Here is a 22572-nt window from a genome sequence, read left to right as displayed (position 1 = left end):
TATGTATTGTATGTTAGTTATTGTATGTTATGTGTTCCTTTTCCTAAGACTCTATACTGAATTCCCCATTTTACAAAGTTTATGCATCCTACTTCATTATCTTCTCCTTTGTCGTTTTAACCAGGTTTCCTCTGTACAGATATTTTCTGTTGTCCTTCCTTTGAAATTCAGTGAGTCCTTTAAACTATTCTCCAATTTTCAATTAAACTTTTAGTGCCCCACTTTAAAATAATCACATTGTCCTCTCTTCTGGTCCTCCTGCTTTCTTATCTGCCTCAGTTCTCTTATTAACTCCCAGAGTGTGTCTTTTATACAAAAATGTCATCTAATCCGTTCACAGTTTTTTCTGGTGTTCTGTTTCTGTCTTGCTGTTTGGTGTTTCAGTTGGTCCTTGCAATTTATCAGATAAGCAATCAACAAAATCATCTTCTGCAGTGTAAGTGTACAATGACTTTCCTGTCAGTCATATGTCTATTTGACAAACCTTTTTTCAACTATTTTTTATAGCTTCTATGTAACTTATACTGTGAACTTCTTTAACTTCTATTTCTATTTTCTTATCTTTTCTCCTAACCTCACATCCCCCATAGGTCACCCTGTGCTGCCTACCACAGTTATCTTTTGCATTATCACATTCTCCATATCTGTGCTCACCCCCACACTTAGAGCACCTCTGCTTCCATTTGCACACTGCAATACTCATATCTCTGACATTTGTAGCACCTGAGGGGAGGAAGGACATAAGGTCTAACCTGAAAGTTCATGCACCCCCCTTGACTGTCTAATCTGTACCTTTGGAATTCCAAAGGCACTGATAAGCTATCAGCTCTCTCCCCATAATTGTTTTAGACAATTTCTTCAGTCAGCTATTCTCACTATCATGAATATTTTGTTTGGGTTTCTCTAGATCGCTGCCCACTGGCATTCCTGTAATCACTCCCCACGTTAATTTAGACACTCTAATATTCCAAAAAGTTAATTCTATTCATCTGGACATAGTGTTTTCAGTGGGAGAAATGTTTCGTCACTCATCCAAGTGCAGAATCAACTTTTTGGGATTTCCTTACCTTGATGACTGAGCATGTATCAAGACACCCTCTCCCATTATCTTTGACAATTTTGGTTAGTTGCTTCTCCAAACTTCTTTTTCGGTTCCCTAGGCAAAACTACTGAGTATTAATTAATCTCACTTTCGAAATGTTACATCCCTTACATCTGTTTATTTTTATCAACCACCCCTCCAGTTTCTTTGATCTGTCATTTGCCTACAAAGTCATCCCATATAGTCCTGTTAGTGACATATTCAACTCTGGTTGCTTTCAAGACAGTAAGAAAAACTCTTGTCCCCTCTACTGAGTCTCCAGACATGATCACATTTTTTCAAACTGACCTCGCCTAGCCCTAAACTTTGCATGTCTCTACTTGGCTCTCTTCTTGCTTCACCGTTATCCCTCCATGAAATCAAAACGTGTTGTACTATTTATCTTCCTTTACACTGATTACAGTATTAAGTTGCATTCTTATGCAATTTATGTGCCATTTAAACTATTGCATCCAGCTTGAAGTCTGCTGATGATCACATGCTCCTTCCTCTTAGAGCCCCTGCTTCTCTACACACATTAATGAGATGTTTTTGCCTGTTCAGTTAAACGTGAATTATCTGATAAAATTTCATAAACCATGTCCAGGTGCTTGCTTGCTGTCCCTGTATCAATATACAATAATACTGACAGTGAATCACTGCATTTTAGCTTCTTACTATTCCTCACACAGTTGCTGCTGTTTGTGGCTCCTTAGACCCATCTGTGAAAATTTGAATGTAATCTTTGTAATCCCTGTGCCTGTGATGTTCCCAGGCCAAATCTGGTGCTTTATGGTTGTTCTTAATATTTAACAATTCAATTTCTGTATTTCTTGTACTACCACTGCACCCTATAATATCAATTTGGCTGACGAGCCATACACTACAAATTCATACTCTGACTTTTGGCCTTATTAATGTGACATATGTTCTTCAGCAGCATCTTATCAGCTCCCCAGCGTAGATAATATTAATAAATGATTTAATAAAGCATTGCTTTATTACAATGCTAAACTGATCTCTAGGTTAATCTTTAGTCAAAATACAGCAAAACTATTTTAACAGTTTGAGTCATTTCACTAAAATTCTTTCTTCCATTTTTTTCTTTATTTCAAAGTTCATATCTTTATTTTTTTCCACTAAGAATTTAAAACTTCACTCTGGTCCCCATGTTTGCTCTTGGCAATGTCCTACAACTTAACAACTTAACTGTCGACCCATCAATTTTCACCGCTTATCTTGTTCAGGGTCACTGGATATGAACAGGTCAGCAGCTTGTTACACTGCTAACACAGAGAGACAAACAACACATCATGTCTACAGGCATTTTAGACATTCCTAAAATGCCTGTTTAGACTGTAAGAGGAAGCTGGAGTATGCCCTGGTCAGGACCTTCTTGCTTTGAGGGAACAGTGCTAACCACTGCACGACTGTGGTACCTGGCTCAGAATCTGAGAGTCAGAATCCTTTCCATTGTCACTAAACATCAGATGTTCAATGAAATTAGAAGCGACTCCCTAGCAGTAATATTTGAAAAAAATATCAATAAAAAACAAATCTAAAAATACCAGCGATACAACAATATAAATGTAAATGTAGAAAAAAGATGACTGAAAAATGATAATAATAAAAATAAAGTTATAATTTAAGGTAAGCTTTTGTAAAGGTGAGGAAAGACTCTTTAACTTTTGTCACTGATGGATCCTTTTCTGGTAGATTATCCACCTTTTCTTCCCAATGTATACCCCCCCCCCCCCACCACCACCACTATATTCAGTACTAAATTATATGGGTTGACCTTAGCTATGAAAGGAGCACATGCTTGTAACTTGTTTTCACGTGGATATGGGCTACTGTGTGAATGCCTTTTGTTTGGAGGATCACAAGGATCCATGGTTAATCAAAACCTTGAAGTAAAGCTCTGATCCATTCTTTTCACATGTTTCATTCGTCGCTGTCCGCCAGAACTGTCCTAACGTTAGAATGTTTTTAACTATATGTTTACCTGCAATATGTAAAATATTTTAATAGTACATTTTTATATAAAACTTGTAAGTGTGTACACTATATGAAAAATCCTTTGTTCAAATTATGAAAATCAAAACAATTACAACAACCTTAAATTTTCTTCAGCTTTAAATAGTTGTGCTCTTTTGGCTTATGACATTTTTTGCAACACTGTTAAGTGTGAACTGAGATACCAAAGAAGTAAGATGCACTACAACCAGCGTCAAAGGGAAAATAAATAAGTACTGAACTGGCATCTTAAAACTGTCCTGCTGACTTACTTCTTATCTCTCCAGACATGAAAACAATTCAAACATTATTCAGTTTTAAACACCTAGGCAAAATACACACCGTGACCAAGGAGTCTCTTTGTCTCTCTGTTTGAGTATGTTTTGTAGTTACATAAAGAAAGCCATAAATAAGTTCTAAAGTCAGCAATCCCAAGCAGTTTTACCTCCTTTGAGTCAGCACAACATGGTGCAGTGCATACTGAGAAGAACATTAAACCAAATCCTTTCATAAAAACAGTTGCACTTTTTCTTGTCAAGCAGACTTCTAATAGCTGTGACTTGGAGACCAAAACTTAAACTTCAAGGCAGATAATGGCATACGCTCAAAAATATAAAGTGGCTTGGACTCTGGAAACAGTTTCCTGGAGAGGGGATGTACTCTCTTTCAAGTCTGGAGTTGCCCTCAGTGACAGGAGGTGGTTCCACTGGGTTCAGTGGTGTGTGGGTATGGTATCCATTTGGTTTGCTGCCTGCATAATGGAGTTTTCCCATGTGGACAAGAGGGTTTGTTCCCTGTGCCTTTGGGTCAGGGAACAGGTGCTGACTGTTGTCTGTGCCTATGTGCCAAATGACACTGGGGTTATGCTTCCCATCTTCAAGAAGGGTGACTGGAGGGTGTACTCCAACTAAAAGGGGATCATACTCTTCAGCCTCCCTGGAAAAGTCTATGCCAGGCTGCTGGAAAGGAGACTTCATCTGTTTGTCAAAATGCTGGACCAGCTTTTTACCCTCCCAAGGATACTTGAGGGTGGATGGGACTTTGTTCAACTAATTCCCGGTGAGCCTGCCAGGGCTGCCCCTCGTCACTTATTCTGTTCACAATTTTTATTGTGAACAAAATAAGTGATCATTTTTATTGCACAGTTTTAAAGCATTTCTAGGTATAAGTGGTGGGAGGCTTCCACTTGGGCGGTCTCTGAATATCGTCTCTGATTTTTGCGGATGATGTGGTTCTGTTGGCTTCATTAGGTGGTGGCCTCCAGCTCGTACTGGAGCAGTTCACAGCCAAGTGTGAAGTGGGCAGAATGAGAATCAGAACCTCCAGGTTGGAGGCCAAGGTCCTCACCAAAAAAGGGTGGTGTGCCCACTCTGGGTAAGGGATGAGAGCTGGTGCTGTGGCTGCAGTGATGTGGACATAGTACCGGTCCACCGTGGTGAAGAGAGAGCTGAGCATAAAGGCAAAGCTCCTCTACCAGTCGATTTACATCTCCAAGCTCACCTATGGTCACGAGCTTTGGGTAGTGACCAAAAAAATCAGATCGTGGATACCAGCAGCAGGAATTAGTTTTCGCCAAAGGGTGGCTGGCCTCTCTATTAGAGAGTCAGCCATCTGGGAGGGACTCTAAGTAGAGCGGCTTCTTCACATTGAAAGGAGCCAGTTGAGGTGGTTCACGCATCTGACAAGGATGCTTCTGGGTGAGGTGTTCCAGGCATGTCCCACCGGGATGAGGCCCCAGGGTAGACCCAGGACACGCTGGTGAGATTACATCTCTTAGTTGGCCTGGGAACCCCTTGGTGTTACTCTGGACAAGCTAGAGGAGGTGGCTGGGGAGAGGGAGGTCTAGGTTTCTCTGCTTAGGCTGCTGCCCCCGTGACCCAGCTCCAGATAAGTGGAAGAAGATGGATGGATGGATGGATGGCGTGTGGTGTCTGTCTTCTGCATAGCAGTGAAAATGTATGCTTTGCCTTCTGTGCCTATGCCTTGGGGAAGCGTGTATAATCTAAACAGAAGTAGTCCTAGCACTGTGGAACTCCATAATTAACCTTTGTGTTTAAAAAAGACTTAGTTGCATAATATCTCAAATTGATGCTGAAAAGGTATTTCATGCATGTATGCATGCATTTATTACTTCTGGGCTGGATTACTGTAATTCATTATTATCAGGTGCACACAATATACACACAATATATTATTATTCTAACACAGCACTGTGCTTTAAGGTGTAAATATTTGTGTAAATCGGTGATATATAAATTAAACTGAACTTAAATACTTTATACCTTACTGTTATTTAAACAATAATCAGACTGACAGAAAATAACAAAAAAAGATTATCACTCTAATGGTCTACACAATTAATTTTGTGCAAACCATTTTCATTACTTGACCTCAGCTGTGCCTTACTTAATACAGCCATTTCTCTTTGACTGCCAGACTCATGAGAATCACACATCTAAGCCATAAGACTGAGACTGTAATTGATTTTGAGTTCCCTTAGCAAAAAAAAATGTTTTCCACTTTGGCATGCGGGACAATTATGTTAAACGTAGTATTCATGTTTTTATGAATGCATTGCATTTCAGAACAAAAAAAATAAGTTTAGTGGTTCAATGTTATGGGTGATTAATTTCTGAATTTTCCAGTTTGCCAGGATAATTTGCATAGTAAAAAACAAATCCAGTTTATTGTTTTCCCTAATAAATAACAATATTAGTTTTAGTTTTAGTTTTAGTTTTAAAGACAGTTTGGACAGATTTCTAAAACATTTAAGTTTTGTTGTTTTTTTTTTGTTTTTTTACGACGGGTGGTCAAATAAATTTGTTAAGCACTGTTACAATGAGTTGCATTTTAATCATATAAAGACTGGAACACCACAAAATGCAGAATCAAGTGCATAATTCTACAGATAATATGTTTAGTTAAAGATGTTTAGTTCTATAGGAGGAATACAGAAATGTGCATTTAAGCTTCTGAAATGCTATATTGTTGTGTGAGCACTTAATTTTTCCATGTTGGATGTAAAATGCATAATTATGTAACCTCTTTGAACTAGTTTGCTCATGATAGCACTCGAGGTCAATCTCTTTATCACTGAGCTGTTGCAAATTAATAGACCACAAAAAATTATTCTAGGAGAAAATAAATTATATTGCTTATAAAGAAAGATTCCCCATATGATTCTGCATCACAGTAAGTTTCAAAAATTATGCCTCAGTGTAGGTGAGCAAAATACAGTCATTTGTGATTTATTTTAATACAGCTGCAATTAGTGTCAGGTATCGTAATGTGTCGAGTAGAAACATGGTATCCATGGCTCCAATCCAAAGATGAACATCAAAAACTGAAATCTGCCACTTTCTTAAATTCCTTAAATATTTCCCCTGCAAATATTTGATAACAGTATGATTCATGTGTAAATAAAGATGCATGCGACAAACTTGCTTCGCTATTCTCATTAGGTCCATCCTCACACAACAGCAGGCACATGATCCAAAGTCAGAGTAACTAGAGCTCACACTCACCCAGCGGCAGCCCAGAAACTTTTCAGAGCCAAAGAGGAGATTACAAAATAACTAAGCCGCTCTCTTTCTGAGTGCGATACTAAGCATTCCTAGTGAAACAAGGGAAACGGGTTATTAATGTTGTCCCTTTTATTTCTGCTCAGAGATTTACTCCCTTCTTGTGTGTTTTTGTATTTATGCGGAGTTTACAACACCTTGCCTGATTTACCACAATGCATCTCACGACAGAAGAAACAATAGAGCTTGGACTCCATGACCAGGGGACAGACAATCCTGCATTTGGGGTAAGTGATGTGTTTTCTTCACCTGCTCTAAAGTTTCCAGATTGACATTGTTGATTTTTTGGTGTCAGAAGACTCCAAATCTGTCACAAAGACAAATGGAAAACATATAATAACACAGAGTCACTACTTAACATTTTGACAATGTTGTACGTTTGCTTATATTAGCAGACTAAAGTGAAAAGAGCTACAGTGTGATATTCTTTCAATACAGCACTAAGAGCTAAATGTAAGCCACTCTGGAATGTGAAATCAACAAAGGGTGCGTGTGTTGCCCAAAAGGAGGGATATGTAAGTGGAGCTGACTCCATGGCTGTTTGTGTATAAATGGGAAAAAAAGTTTAGACTGCATGTGGTGTTCAAGTGTACACAGCTGACTACAAGGCTGATGTTTTCCTCTTCCTACCCATGGCAATTGACTGAAGAAAGAAAAATTAGAACATAAACAAACTCTTCTGCAGATGAACAAGCACGTGAATCTGTCATCATCTGCAAAACTGGGCCTTATTTATCATATTTAGCTAACCTTGTATTATATATCGAAGCCTCCTCCTTTGGGGAAAATCACATCTTCATTTCACTTCTCTCTTTTAAGTCTGTTTTAGTAAAGTGCATTGTACACAACATGCATCTACAAATGTCAAAGTTCTGTTTAAGCCTTGTTGGAAGAAAGGTCTACTTATATTTTTCTCTTAAATTTTATTCTCTGCAATAGTTATCTGGCAAAAACATGCTAAAAATAAGTGCTATAAGATTATTGTGTCACTTGAGTCTGTAGGATTTATAATACATTTATGATGTTATGTAATATTTTATTAAAGCAACAAAGTAACTTTGTGAGAACTTTTAAAGGAAAATCAACACACACACACCTTGGAAGAGCAAGAGATACATGACTAAAGTAATAACAGCTCAGACCTCACCTGTCTCAACAAGGCCATTTTTCATCAGTATGTCCTCTTGTGGAACCAGGACATATTGATAAAAAGTGTACTGTGGCATCCAAACCCATGAGTAGTTATGAATCAACAGATAACCAACATCCACACTGACCGAGAAGTACCTGGCACCTGGTACAATTAAAGTAGGAGATCCAGACACTACAGCACAATGAGAACAATAGTGAGATGCATAGACACAATAAACCAACTCTGGTAGAAGAGAGCATTTTAACTGAGCATCTGCTGAGCTAAGGATAAAGATTGTGGCCATCCAACTGCCTCGTCACAGGTATGAGATCAAGGATGCAAGTAAAGGAAGCCCCCTGTGGTGAAGAAGAATCAGGAAAGCTAATGTTAGTCAGTCAATTGAGACAATACAAGCACATTGCTGAAGAAGCTAACAGCAGTCCATGATCACTTGGCAGCACTTGATCAGCTGATCATCAGGCAACTCCTGTACATAGCCTGACGATTTATTTATATCTTATGTACTTTTATATAGTTCCTATGTACAGCACTTTGTGTCAGCTGTGGCTGTTTTTAAGTGCTTTATAAATAAAGGTGATGATGATGATGATGGTTGAGGTTGGTGATGGTTTAAACATTAGTAAAACAATCAGCTTATCTGTGAATAGTTTGCTTGTCTCATTCAACCAGTTTTTCACATCCTCAGTCAAATTATCCAAACAGAAAACTTGCAATTAATTGTTTAATTTAATCATTTTAAGGTCTTGTTTTATTATCCTCTAAATCCAAATTTAATGTATACCAATACCTCTGGAGCAAAAGTGGTGTGGTGTTGTATTAAAATCATTTTTGGCTGTTTAATGTGATTAAACAGTGTTGAGATTACTTTTAATGGGAGAATGAAAAATCTAACTCAGTATATCAAAATCATCCATCCATCCATCCATCTTCTTCAGCTTATCCAGGGCCAGGTCGCAGGGGCAGCAGCTTAAGCAGAGAAGCCCAGACCTCCCTCTCCCCAGCCACCTCCTCCAGCGTATTTATCCTCCAGCAATAGAAATAATCTCTTCAGTCTGTCCTGGGTCTGCCCCGGGACCTCCTTCAGGTGGGACATAGCCAGAACACCTCACTCAGGAGATGTCCAGGAGGCATCCTTATCAGATGTCCGAACCACCTCAACGGGCTCCTTTCGATGTGGAGGAGCAGCGGCTCTACTCTGAGCCCCTCCCAGATGGCTGAACCTCTCACCCTATCCCTAAGTGATAGGGTGAGAGTCACCCTTGGGGGGAAGCCCATTTCTGCTCCTTGTACTCGCAGTTTCTCCAGTCCTTCTGTCTATCTCCCGCTCCCTTTTCCTGTCCCTCGAGAACAAAACCCTGAGATACTTAAAGTCGTCTACTTGGGCAGGAACTCGTCCCTGACCTGGAGTGGGCACTCCACCCTCTCCGGGTGGAGGGTGGAGGGTGGAGAGGGTATCAAAACCCAGACATGTTTTTGTAGCATATTGTTTGCCTCAGTTTTGAAACGATGTAGCGTATAGTCATTTTATTAAGTAGCATCTTACATAATAAACAAACCTAAAAACATTATCAAATAGACTTTTGGCAGTTCACATTGAGATGTCTGTAGAGTGAAAAGTATTTTAAACATGGAAGTGAGAAATCTGACTCAGTAGCTCAAATCCCAGACAAATAAAAACAATGCAGCAACAACCGAAGATTATGACCCTGAAGTGAACAGCTTACCCACGTCCAGTCATACGAATTCCTGTTATCTGTAGATGCTGGGTTACAGGAAGATAGCCACTAGATGGAAGCAAATAATAACTGAAGCAAATGTCTGAAGATGCTTCTTGCTGGAGAGGAAATGTGGTACAGATGGGTTTGCAACTGAGTGGTTGAGACAGATGGAATGGTGACATTCACACAACAAGGTGTCAACTTTGTTTGAAGAGATAGATGAGTGCAGAGCACAACCTCTGAGGCACAGCAGGTTTCAAAGACAGTTGTGTTCCCCACTGTGGACCTAGTGATGAAGACTTTAGTGAATTTTAGAACATTCTGGTTCTAATATGTGAAAAAGAATGCTGTTGCAATAGTATAGACCAGGGGTCGGCAACCCGCGGCTCCGGAGCCGTATGCGGCTCTTTAGTCCTTATACTGCGGCTCCGCGTGGTTTGGGAAAATAAATTAGAAGTATTTAGCTGAAGTGCATTTTATTTGTGTTTAGTTCCTTTTTTAAAAAAAAAAAACAACTTGTAGTTCTATATTGGAAGATTGTTGTGATTTTGAAATATAAAAATAAAATTATATTTTATTATTTTTTTCATCGCTCAAAATAAGCGTCACACTCGGGGAAGCTGGTGTACCCGCCGAAACGCCATGCATTTATCGAGACTTTCAACTCCAGATAGGCCAATTATGGATCTTCGGATCCACATTATGTCGGCAGCTGTTCTCAATCGTGAACTATGTTAAAAACAAACACCGCTCACGCCTCACAGATGACAGCTTACAGTCCTGCGTAAAGATGAAAGCCCCGATTTGCAGACGCTGTGAGCAGAGGTTCGGGACCAGAAGTCTCATATCACGGCAGACCCGACGATGTTTGCATGAACATGCTTTTCAGCATCTCTTTATTGACCACTTTTCACACACGGTTGCTGTACGCATACAGCCGGCTGTAGCTTTTCAGCTCACAGCCCGACAACACAACAGCAAAGAGAGCACAGGCTTTAAGGCGGCAAGGCGTGATTGCGGGTGCCGCTCAGGTGCGTCCGACTCCCATTCAGCGGCACTGCAGACCACGCCCCGCCACACACATTAACAAGGTAAAACAGATATTTAGGCAGAATTTTGCAAATATCTATTTTTTTTTAGCGGCATAGTGCTTTTTTTTCAATTACTTTTTAAAAGGGTGGCGGCTGACAACAGTTTTTCTTTGCTACATGGATCATTTTAGTTCAGCTGGGTGTCTTTCCTTTTGTTATATTTCTTTAAGAGTTCAAAATGTGTTAATTACATAAATAAAATGTAATTTTCTCTGTAGCACTTCATGGATTTTATAAGCAACACACCTTAGTTGCTCTGTGGATTCTTTTAAAAAGCAGTGAAAAACTTTTCTGTTCAAACAAGCCTGTTGTTGATCTACGTATTTTATTCTTTACATTCTTTACATTTGATCTTTTACATTGTGTATAATGTCTATTGATTGTATTGTTTATTTTAATATTTGCGTACAGCGCTTTGTGAATGCCTGTCTGTGAAAAGCGCTTAATAAATAAACTTTACTTACTTACTTTAGTTGTTCACACAAAGCACAAAGGTAAAAAAACAATATATACAGTGTTATCTTCATTTTAGATTTCAAAAAGTATTTGTGGCTCCCAGTGTTTTCTTTTGCGTGGAAACCGGGTCCAAGTGGCTCTTTGGGTGTTAAAGGTTGCTGACCCCTGGTATAGACCCTGTTAATACATAGTGATTAAGTACACTGACAAAGAGATGGATGGTTTAAAAATACAGGTTTTTAACCATACAGAGTTAAAACATAGACATACACACAGGCTCAAAAAAACCAACAACACCCATCTCGCCCCTGCGGGCGGTTTCTCCTTCAAGCTCGGGTCCTCTACCAGAGGCTTGGGAGCTTGAGGGTCCTGCACAGTATCTTAGCTGTTCCCAGGACTGCGCTCTTCTGGACAGAGATCTCCGATGTTCTTCCCGGGATCTGCTGGAGCCACTCGCCTAGCTTGGGAGTCACCGCACCTAGTGCTCCGATTACCACGGGGACCACCGTTACCTTCACCCTCCACATCCTCTCGAGCTCTTCTCTGAGCCCTTGGTATTTCTCCAGCTTCTCGTGTTCCTTCTTCCTGATATTGCTGTCATTCGGAACCGCTACATCGATCACTACGGCCGTCTTCTCCTGTTTGTCTACCACCACTATGTCCGGTTGGTTAGCCACCACCATTTTGTCCGTCTGCATCTGGAAGTCCCACAGGATCTTAGCTCGGTCATTCTCCATCACCCTTGGGGCATCTCCCACCTCGACTTCGGGTTATTCCAGGTTATACTATGCGGCAGAGGCTATGTTCCCTGCTACATCTTGCACCCTGCTATGTGCTGGATTGTCTCTGGGGCATCTTTACACAGCCTGCACCTGGGGTCTTGCCTGGTGTGATAGACCCCAGCCTCTATGGATCTTGTACTCAGAGCTTGTTCTTGTGCTGCCATGATTAGTGCCTCTGTGCTGTCTTTCAGTCCAGCTTTGTCCAGCCACTGGTAGGATTTCTGGATATCAGCCACCTCCTCTATCTGCCGGTGGTACATACCTTGCAGGGGCCTGTCCTTCCATGATGGTTCCCCGTCTCCCTCCTCTTTCTTGGGTTTCTGCTGCCTGAGGTATTCACTGAGCACTCGGTCAGTTGGGGCCATCTTCGTGATGTATTCTTGGATGTTCGTTGTCTCATCCTGGACTGTGGTGCTAACACTCACCAGTCCCCGGCCCCCTTCCTTCCGCTTAGCGTACAGCCTCAGGGTGCTGGACTTGGGGTGAAACCCTCCATGCATGGTCAGGAGCTTTCTTGTCTTTATGTCAGTGGCTTCTATCTCCTCCTTTGGCCAGCCTATTACCCCAGCAGGGTACCTGATCATGGGCAGGGCGTAGGTGTTGATAGCCTGGATCTTGTTCTTACCATTCAGCTGACTCCTCAGGACTTGCCTGACCCTCTGCAGGTACATGGTGGTTGCAGCTTTCCTAGCGGCCTCTTCATGGTTCCCATTCGCTTGCGGGATCCCCAGGTACTTGTAACTGTCCTCTATGTCTGCAATGTGGCCTTCTGGTAGTTCAATCCCCTCAGTTCTGACTACCTTCCCTCTCTTTGTTACCATCCGACTACACTTCTCCAGTCCGAATGACATTCCAATGTCATTGCTGTGTAGCCTGGTAGTGTGTATCAGTGAATCAATGTCTCGTGGCCTGGAAGTTCCGAGGTCAAAATGGGAGACGCCCCCAAGGGTGGTGGAGAATGACCGAGCTAAGATCCTGTGGGACTTCCAGATACAGACGGACAAAATGGTGGTGGCTAACCAACCGGACATAGTGGTGGTAGACAAACAGGAGAAGACGGCCGTAGTGATCGATGTAGCGGTTCCGAATGACAGCAATATCAGGAAGAAGGAACACGAGAAGCTGGAGAAATACCAAGGGCTAAGAGAAGAGCTCGAGAGGATGTGGAGGGTGAAGGTAACGGTGGTCCCCGTGGTAATCGGAGCACTAGGTGCGGTGACTCCCAAGCTAGGCAAGTGGCTCCAGCAGATCCCGGGAACAACATCGGAGATCTCTGATAGGTTTGTAACATAAACCTATTCGCTGGAACGTTCAGGACAATTTGCTACACAGCAAAAACAAGACACAAGTAGGCAAAGTTCCTTGTAGTACTCATGCATGAGGGAGACCTGCCTGGAGCCAAGTGTCGTTCCACCCACTTGACCTCCGTCAGACTCTCAGCCAGGTTCCCCCATAGCACTCCTTTTATTGTGGTTACATGAATATGCATAGGGTCATTAACATATGACCCCTTATATAGGTATACATGTGAACGAAGAATACCGTGTGTGTGTGTGTGTGTGTGTGTGTGTGTGTGTGTGTGTGTGTGTGTGTGTGTGTGTGTCTGTGTATCCATGTGTGGGGGTCAAACAGACCCCAGGAAGACTCCCTAGAGCCGTCCATCTAAACAAAAAGGCACTTAGACTAAAACAAATATAGATACGTTTATCCTACCATAAAGCAATAAGACAAGGTACAACCTCTCCCATGCTCCCAGAGTGTGGGTGTGAAAACCAGAACACTCTGGAATGCACACAATGCCGTTGCAGACTATTAAGGATCAAACCTCCTATCACTACACAATCGATTATACACCTCTAAGCATATATGGTTAAATATTTCTTAATACAAATGACAATAATAAAATATAAACCCAACATCTCCACCCTGTATTGTCATTTTATAAGGCTATATGGCGTATATATATCTCTTCAGCTCTACACCACTTGTCACCATTTTCAGTGCAGGCTTCATTCATACACACACATTAGCCTTAGCATCCATGTCACTCTGCTGCAACAGTATGTAGTTGGTAAAAGTGTTAGCAATCATTTTATTCACCATCGATCTTACACATGGCAAAATGCAACCTGTAAACAAGCAAAACAATGCCACCAATGTAAGAATGGGAGTCAAAAACTTTAAGAACATATTCCACCATGGTCCAGATGTCAACCAGGCTGTCCAGCCTTGGGACGTGTCTCCTCCGGATGTGTGGTCTGCCACATATTTCTGCAGAGCAGTTAAGTTCTGCAGTGCTTCATAGATGTCTCCTCCAGTCGTGTATCCATCCGGGATAAATGTACAACATGTCTCTCCAATCAGCTTACACACTCCTCCTTGTGATGCTGTTATCAAGTCCAGGGTCAGCCTGTTCTGCAGAACCATCGTTCTGATGGCCTTTTGCTCCTCTGCTAAGGCTGTTCCCAGCTTCTTAGTGAGATTAATGTGTCGCAGTAGGGCATACCGGTTGATCTCCACGTGATCCCGCACCTCTGCAACTCCGATGTTTGGTATCAGACTTTGGAAGAACTTAGCTCCTCCACCCCAAATGCGGAATTCCCGTGGCACTCCAGTGTCTACTGTTACTCCAAAAGAATTTGGTGAGGCTATATCCACCTCACGCTTCCGTCGGTTGCTAGGGTGATGTTCAACTCTGTCCATGAAGAAGACATGATCCGATAACTTCACCAAGGCACACAATCCTCCCCATCCCTCAGGGAGCGATAGATAGGCTTTATGTCCACACAGGAAGTACCAATCAGCCAACACTCTTGTTCCTTTACTGCTCGGCACTGTCTGTGCACAGTCTGTCCACTTCTGGATCTTTGCTTTTACTGGTATTCTGTAAGCCAGGTTGAGCTTGCATTCGGTCCTCCTCAATGTCAAGTTCTCAGCACACTTCGCACTGGTCAAGCATTTCATACACCTGCTCTCATTCTCTGGAGGGCAGTAGGTGTATATGTATCCACATAAGTGAAGCGGCAGCTCCCCACTGACAGTGTTCCATTGTTCATCACACACACTGGTAGTTGAGCTGCGTCTAGCTTATTCAGCAATATTATGTCTGGCAGCGGGTCTGACACTTGAGGCCAGGCCAATAAGTCAGTTTGTCCAGAACAATTCACGTTCAGAAGTGGCGACTTACTCCAGGTGATGTTCAGAGGTGTACTATAGTTGGCTTTGGACCAGAGGACTCTGTAGCCTGGATGAGTTGCTAAACCTAACAGACACCAACTTCTGTCCTCTGTTATGCTGTACGGCCACAATCCAGATGTATATGCGGACAACGGTATATGAGCACACACATAGCAGTCCGTCCTATTGTTCAAGTGAGCAGTTGTATTCATAAACTGCCACCAAAAGTTTGTAGAATAGCCATGAGGGTATTGGGTGTGGTTTCCTCGGACATACAGGGTCTCCACTGCTGACCATGACGACATCAAAGCCATTACACCCAGCAGGGTGGACAACACTTTTCCAGCCATTCTGATGAGTACCTGTGGCTCAGTTGGTTTCTTCACCGGATTGAGACGAGGGGCCCTGGAGGCTTTCCCTCCCCTTTGTACCCGGCCTTCCTGCCACTTACTCCGAGCTGGCCTGGATGTGTGTCACCTTTTTGCAGTGGCTTTGGTGTATCCAGGTGGGTCGTTCTGCGATTTTCACAGCTGTTGGTGTTGTCAGCAGAGCCTGGTACGGTCCGTCCCACCGTGGCTTCGACCAGCACTTCCTCTTTATGACCTTTATCAGCACCCAGTCTCCTGGCTTCAGACGTTCTTCCTGTACAGAAACAGAATCATCTGGCAGATTATTTGCACTCATGACTTCTTTGCTTTTCAGCATTTTAATCATCCAGTCTGCTAGTGTGTTTTCTTCTTCTGCTTTATCAATATCATTACAAAACACTGGAACTCTAAATGGCCTGCCATATATTATTTCAAAAGGCGTTAGACCATTATCAGTCGGCGTAATTCTCATATACATTTTCACCAGCTCAATGCAGTCTACCCATGTTCTGCCTGTTTCCTCCATTGTTTTCCTGAGTCTCAGCTTTACTGTGCCATTAGTCCTTTCAACCAGCCCTGCACTTTGTGGGTGGTATGAGCAGTGGTTTTTCAGTGTTATCCCCAGATGTTGTGACATTTTCTCAATTACTTCATTCACAAAATGAGGACCATTGTCACTGTATACAGTCTGGGGGATCCCATGCTCTGGGATCACATTTTTGCATATTACCTTAGCCACTGAAATAGCATCTGCTCTCTTAGTGGGGACAATTTCAACCCACTTTGAGAACGGGCACACAATTACCAGGCAGTACTTGTAGGTGTTACAGTTAGACAACTCAATGAAATCCATATGGATTACTTCAAATGGGTAGCTGGGTCTGGGAAACCTTCCTCTTCTAGGTCTGAGGTTCCCCTGAGCGTTATGTTTACAACATATTAAACATGCTTTACAGAAATGTTTTGAATAAGCATTGAATCCCAGTGTGAAAAACTGCTGTTCGACTGCTGCCACCATCCCAGCTGTGGAGACATGGCAGAGCCCATGGCTCAAAATTGCAGCAGTCCTATATAAGTTCTTAGGCAATATAGGCTTATCACAAAGATAGTAAACATCACCTCTCAGGCTTGCTCCTTTAGTGAGCCATAGTTGCTTTTCAGCTGAAGGTGAGTGTGACTGCATGTCTGCTAACACATCATGTGTAATGGGCATAGTTTGCTCCTGAGACGCCAGAATATGAACCCCATGTGTTCCAAGGGCCGCTTCCTTTGCAATTTTATCTGCAAAGGCATTGCCCAGTACAATGGGGTCAGTGCCACGTGTGTGTGCTGCACATTTACAAACCGCAACTTTACTGGGCAGCAAGACTGCTTTCAACAGGTCCTGTAAAAGTGTTGCATGCTCCACAGGTTTCCCTGTTGATGTTGTCATGCCTCGTCTTGACCACTGAGCGGCAAAGAAATGAAGTGTGGCATAGGCATATTGACTGTCTGTGTATATAGTCACTGCCTGCCCCTCAGCTGCTTTGCAGGCTTCTGTAAGAGCCACTATCTCAGCTGCTTGGGCAGACATGGAATGCGATAACTGCCCAGCACGGATGACCTGCACATCATCCACAACAGCAAAGCCTGTTTTAGTCTTTCCCTCTGCCGTTTTAAAACTTGAACCATCAACAAACCAAACCTTGCCCTCAGTGAGTGGTATGTCCGTTAAATCACTTCTAGGTTTACACTGTGTTTCCACATGCTCACGACACACATGTGGTGTACCCTCTTCCTCTGTGGGTAACAGTGTAGAGGATTCAAAGTTGTACACCGCTTAATAGTTACGTGTGGCTGGGAGAGCAACAATGACATTAAAGATAAGTGTCTTGCTGGTGACAAGAATGTCATTTTAGTCTGCAGCAATAAAACATCCACCTCATGTGGAACTAGCAGGGGTCAAAGGGTGAAACAAGACAATTTCACCAGAACACTTTACGGCTTCAGCAGCTGCACACACAGATCGCACACAGTGAGGTAAGGCACAAGCCACTAAATCCAGCCTCTTAGAATAATAAGCTACTGGCTTCATCCTACCTCCACACTTTTGTGCTAACATGGACGTCATAAAATGTCCTTTACAGTCAACAGTTTGAACAAAAGGCTTGTTATAATCTGGAAGCCCTAGAACTGATGCTCCTGTCAGCATCTGTTTCAGCATGCACAGGGCTTGCTCCCCTCAGGGGTCCAACTCAAACTTTCTGACATAGCTAAAGGTTTACTGTACATCATATCTAGTAATGGCTGCGCAACTTCAGCGTAATGGGGCATCCATGATCGACAGAAATTTAGCAAACCTAGAAATTGCATCATGTGTTTCTTTGTCACTGGCCTAGGTGCTGCCAAAATAGCTGTTTTCCTCTCTGGATGTATGCTCTTCCCTGCTGCACTAAGTAGATGTCCTAAAAATTTCACTTCTGTCTTTACCCACTGTAGCTTTGAAAGTGAGGCCTTGTTACCTGTCTCAGCTAAGTGAGTTAGCAATGCCAATGACATGTCTCTACAATTCTTCTCTGAATTGGATGCAATTAAAATATCATCAACATATACCAACATCTGCGAATGTGATGGAATTACAAAATCAGACAGACAATTTGTAATATTCTGTGTGAAAATTGTAGGACTGTCACAAAAACCTTGCGGCAATCTGGTGTATGTGTATTTTTTGCCTTGATACGTAAAACCAAACCAGCCCTGTGAATTCTCATGCACTGGTATGGAAAAGAAAGCATTACTTAAATCTACCACAGTGAAGTGTGTCTTATCTGGCTTAAGCTGATTTAACAAGGTATGGGGGTCAGGGACGCATGGAGCTATACTCTCCACTGCCTGATTTACAGCTCTTAAGTCTTGAATCATGCGCCACGACTGTGAATCAGCCTTTCTAACTGGGAAGATGGGTGTGTTACATACTGCCTGTGGAGCTTCAGCTAGTATCCCTGCTTTAATCATATCCTCTATTACTGGTTTAATGCCTTCCACTGCATCAGGCTTCAAGGGATATTGTTTCACTCTTGGCCTAAAAGACGTTTTGGGCTTTATTACTACTGGACTCGCTGTAGTCATCAACCCCACATCAGTCTTCCCAGTAGACCAGAGCTTCTCTGGGACCTGTTTAAGCTCTGGGTGATCTCTGACATCTACAATATATCATTCTACTGTGTCATTCTCACCCCCCTCTAAATGTGTTTGTGGTGTAGTATGTGTCACCCATCCCAGCTTTTTACGAAAGATGCTGTGCTGCATGTCTGTCTCCCAACCCCCTCTAGCTTGCTGCCACATTCCAACACTCTCCCCCTGTCTCACCAAAGATGCTAAGTCTGACCACCCAGCTGTGCCACTCTTTGTCAGTGAAATATGTGGTGTCTGCCCTGTAAAAAGTTGTTGTGCAGCTTCAGAAAGGATCACACTACATCCAGCCATGGTTTCACCATCAGTATATATTGCTTTTATGGTGATTCTCTGTGGCCCTAATTTCAGCACTTTATCTGTGTAGGCCTCATCAGGCCCAGGCGTGGTCTTAAATCTCAGTGTGACATGCAAGTCTTCTGGCGCCTGTGTGTTGTGGCTGGTTGTCAACATTTCCTCAGCTGCCGCTAACAGTTTACAGTTCATTTGATCAGGTCTGGAGGCCGACAGGTCAAGTGTCCAGTAATAATGCAAATCCCCACTGTCCTGATGAACCATTGTCTCAGCAGTTTCTCCTTTTCCTGCAGCTATCATCCCAATGGATGTTGGAATTATTGAAATTCCAAGTTTCATCATCATATCTCTTCCCAAGAGGTTCACCGGACAAGTTGGGCACATTACAACTGAACCCTGAGCTGCCTCTCCCGTGGTAGGATCTCTAATCCACACAGGTTTAGAGATTCTATGCTGATTTAACTGACCATTTGCAGACTTCACATAAATTGTGCCACTTGAAGGGTCAACTCCTGACACATGATCTTTTAAAACAGTTTTATCTGCACCTGAATCACACAGAAATTGAATGGTTTTACCCTGCACGGTTAATGTGCGAACTGGTTTTACTTCTTTCCCTGACAGATTTAACAATACTTCAGTTAAATCTAGAGTCTGAAACACAGGCTGTTGTAAATTCTGGCAAACTAAGGGATCATTTATACATGTATGTGTGTTAGCAGTGTCAACAGGTGCTAGTCGGGTTTTTTGCATCAGGACGTCTATACTCTTCAGGCATGCGGTCAGGGCACTCTCTTGCATGGTGCCCCTTTTCCCCACATGCATAGCATATATCATTCTTTTTGCCACGGCTCCCCCTAAATTGCCATGAGCCCCTATTTCTCCTACTCCTGCCTCTATTTTGCTCTCTTCCAGCCTGTCCCTGAAACAAAATTTCACCTGCTAAAAAGGCAGCGGCCGCAGAGCTTTGTGATTTTTTATTTTTTTTATTTTTAATAACTTCCTGTGCGTGGCGGGCCCAATTCATGCATTCAACGGACCCGTCAGTGTTATGACTAACATTTTGTTTTCTGATAAAATCAGCAATGGGTGAATGAAAGCCATTCATCAAAGCATGTTTTAACTGCTGCTGATATGGGCTGGCCTTCTCCGCACTCTCTTCAAGGCCACTATGCTCTTTAAAAACTTCCTCTAATCTTGCCCTGAATTCATGAACATCCTCTCCTTCTTTCTGCACACATTGGGCAATTTTGTTGTAATCTGCAGAAGCTTTAAAGGTAGTTCTAAGACGCTCATAAACCCCATCAACTTGGCCTCTTAAATTTGCATGGCCATAGGGTAGGACGGTATTACCATCCCTCCCTGTATAGGTGCCTCGCACCCGAGCCCAGTTATATGTGAGACACTTCCTAAAAGTGGCTTCTGTTTCCTGACCGTTTAAGCGGTATGAGGAGCAGAGTTGCTTATGTCGGGCGATAAATTCATCAACATTAGTCAACGGGTCTCCTAAACCTTTACATGCTTCTGCACATTCAGATTCAGTCCATGGCCTGTAAACACAAATAACACGGCTTTGGTCACCTTCAACACCAAAATGGGGATTCGCAACCTCCACCATAGGAAAGGTATCTAGGACAGGGTAGACAGGCATACCAGCTGCACTCGCCTCATCCCTTTTGGTTTTGGCTCTAGTGTTATAAGGGCTTAAATATTGTGCTGCGGCTTCCCCAAACTCCTGTCGTACTCTATCCTCCTCCTCTCTCTCCCTCTTTTCCTGCTCCTGCTTTTCTTCCTCCTCTCTGGCCTCTCTCTCCCTCTCTAATACTGCTCTACGCTGTTGGTCCCTTAACGTCAGCACCACTGAAGTAGACTGCACCGTCTCATCTTCAGGTTTCACAGCTAATGCTTGCAAAGCTGCTCTCTTTGCGTTCACCGCCTCCTGTCTTTTCTGCGCCTGCTCTAACCACAGTTTAGCGGACGCCAGTTGTAACTCTCTCTCCTGTTTCAATTTCCCTTTTGCACAAGCTGCCTTTACTGTCAACTGCTCTACTAACATTTGACATTGTCCTACAACCAATTTACCTTCAAAATCATATTTCTTGCGCCAATGTCCTAAATACTTAGTGCTTCCAGGAGCGAATTTCATCATAAACTTCTCGTCACCCTCTAACGCACTCTTAGTTGCTTGGGAACCCATAACAACAACAGCTGACGTCACAGACCGCGTGTTCTGCTCTGCACCCACTCACACAAACACACTCACAACCACCACAACAACAACAACAACACAAAATAGGCCTATTGTCCAGCACAGTCTGGACTCCGCGGAACTTCTCAACGCCTCACAAAGTGGCGGAGGACTCACTACAGTACCTCACAAAGTGGTCTGTACCTATCGCTCCACAAAGTAGCGAAAAACACTGTACTTAGCCCCACAAAGTGGCTAAGGGTCAACACACTCACACGGTTATAGAGTCGGGCTCTTCGAACTTACTTGGTGTTGCTCATTGCGTGCAGCATCAGTCCCGTCAGATCCCGTCAATCAGCATCCATCGAGGAGAAAAAAACAGACGGCTAATCCACCGGCCCGATGACGAATTCTCACGTCTCGGGTCTTTGTTGCAGGACCTCTATAAGTCCTGGCTGACGTCAGTCTTTCGGCGTGTCTCTTTTCCCCTCGGTGAATGTCGATTCCAAGGATCCGGCTCAAGAAGGACCAATTAATGATAGGTTTGTAACATAAACCTATTCGCTGGAACGTTCAGGACAATTTGCTACACAGCAAAAACAAGACACAAGTAGGCAAAGTTCCTTGTAGTACTCATGCATGAGGGAGACCTGCCTGGAGCCAAGTGTCGTTCCACCCACTTGACCTCCGTCAGACTCTCAGCCAGGTTCCCCCATAGCACTCCTTTTATTGTGGTTACATGAATATGCATAGGGTCATTAACATATGACCCCTTATATAGGTATACATGTGAACGAAGAATACCGTGTGTGTGTGTGTGTGTGTGTGTGTGTGTGTGTGTGTGTGTATCCATGTGTGGGGGTCAAACTGTGACCCCAGGAAGACTCCCTAGAGCCGTCCATCTAAACAAAAGGCACTTAGACTAAAACAAATATAGATACGTTTATCCTACCATAAAGCAATAAGACAAGGTACAACCTCTCCCATGCTCCCAGAGTGTGGGTGTGAAAACCAGAACACTCTGGAATGCACACAATGCCGTTGCAGACTATTAAGGATCAAACCTCCTATCACTACACAATCGATTATACACCTCTAAGCATATATGGTTAAATATTTCTTAATACAAATGACAATAATAAAATATAAACCCAACAATCTCTGTCCAGAAGAGCGCAGTCCTGGGAACAGCTAAGATACTGCACAGGACCCTCAAGCTCCCAAGCCTCTGGTAGAGGACCCGAGCTTGAAGGATAAACCGCCCGCAGGGGCGTGCTGGGTGGGTTTTTTTTATATATATACATACACTCACTTAGATTTTTAAATAAATATGCTGAAGGTTCTGAAGTGAAGTCTTTTGATTTGGCAGGTTTAAGGCCTGTTAACTTTTCATTAGTGCATCATGATTGAATAGAATTCGTAGTTTCTCTTTGTAGTTTCATACTATTATTCCACAGTCAACTGTTAGTAATATTATAACAAAGTGGAAGCGATTG

General features: G+C 42.8%; 1 protein-coding gene across 1 annotated transcript in view; it reads left to right on the top strand.

The window, feature by feature from the left end:
• Positions 1–6668: 6668 nt before the first annotated feature.
• Positions 6669–22572, top strand: part of si:dkey-106n21.1 (solute carrier family 23 member 2) — a 61214-nt gene continuing 45310 nt past the window's right edge. Inside the window, exon 1 of the mRNA XM_039615643.1 lies at positions 6669–6905. Coding sequence (XP_039471577.1) covers positions 6834–6905 — 72 coding nt within the window. The 5' untranslated portion in view covers positions 6669–6833. The remainder of the gene's footprint in view (positions 6906–22572) is intronic.

The sequence above is a fragment of the Oreochromis aureus genome, linkage group 7, assembly GCF_013358895.1.
Source record: "Oreochromis aureus strain Israel breed Guangdong linkage group 7, ZZ_aureus, whole genome shotgun sequence".
Taxonomy (NCBI): Eukaryota; Metazoa; Chordata; class Actinopteri; order Cichliformes; family Cichlidae; genus Oreochromis; species Oreochromis aureus.
This window is presented reverse-complemented; position numbering and strand designations above follow the sequence as displayed.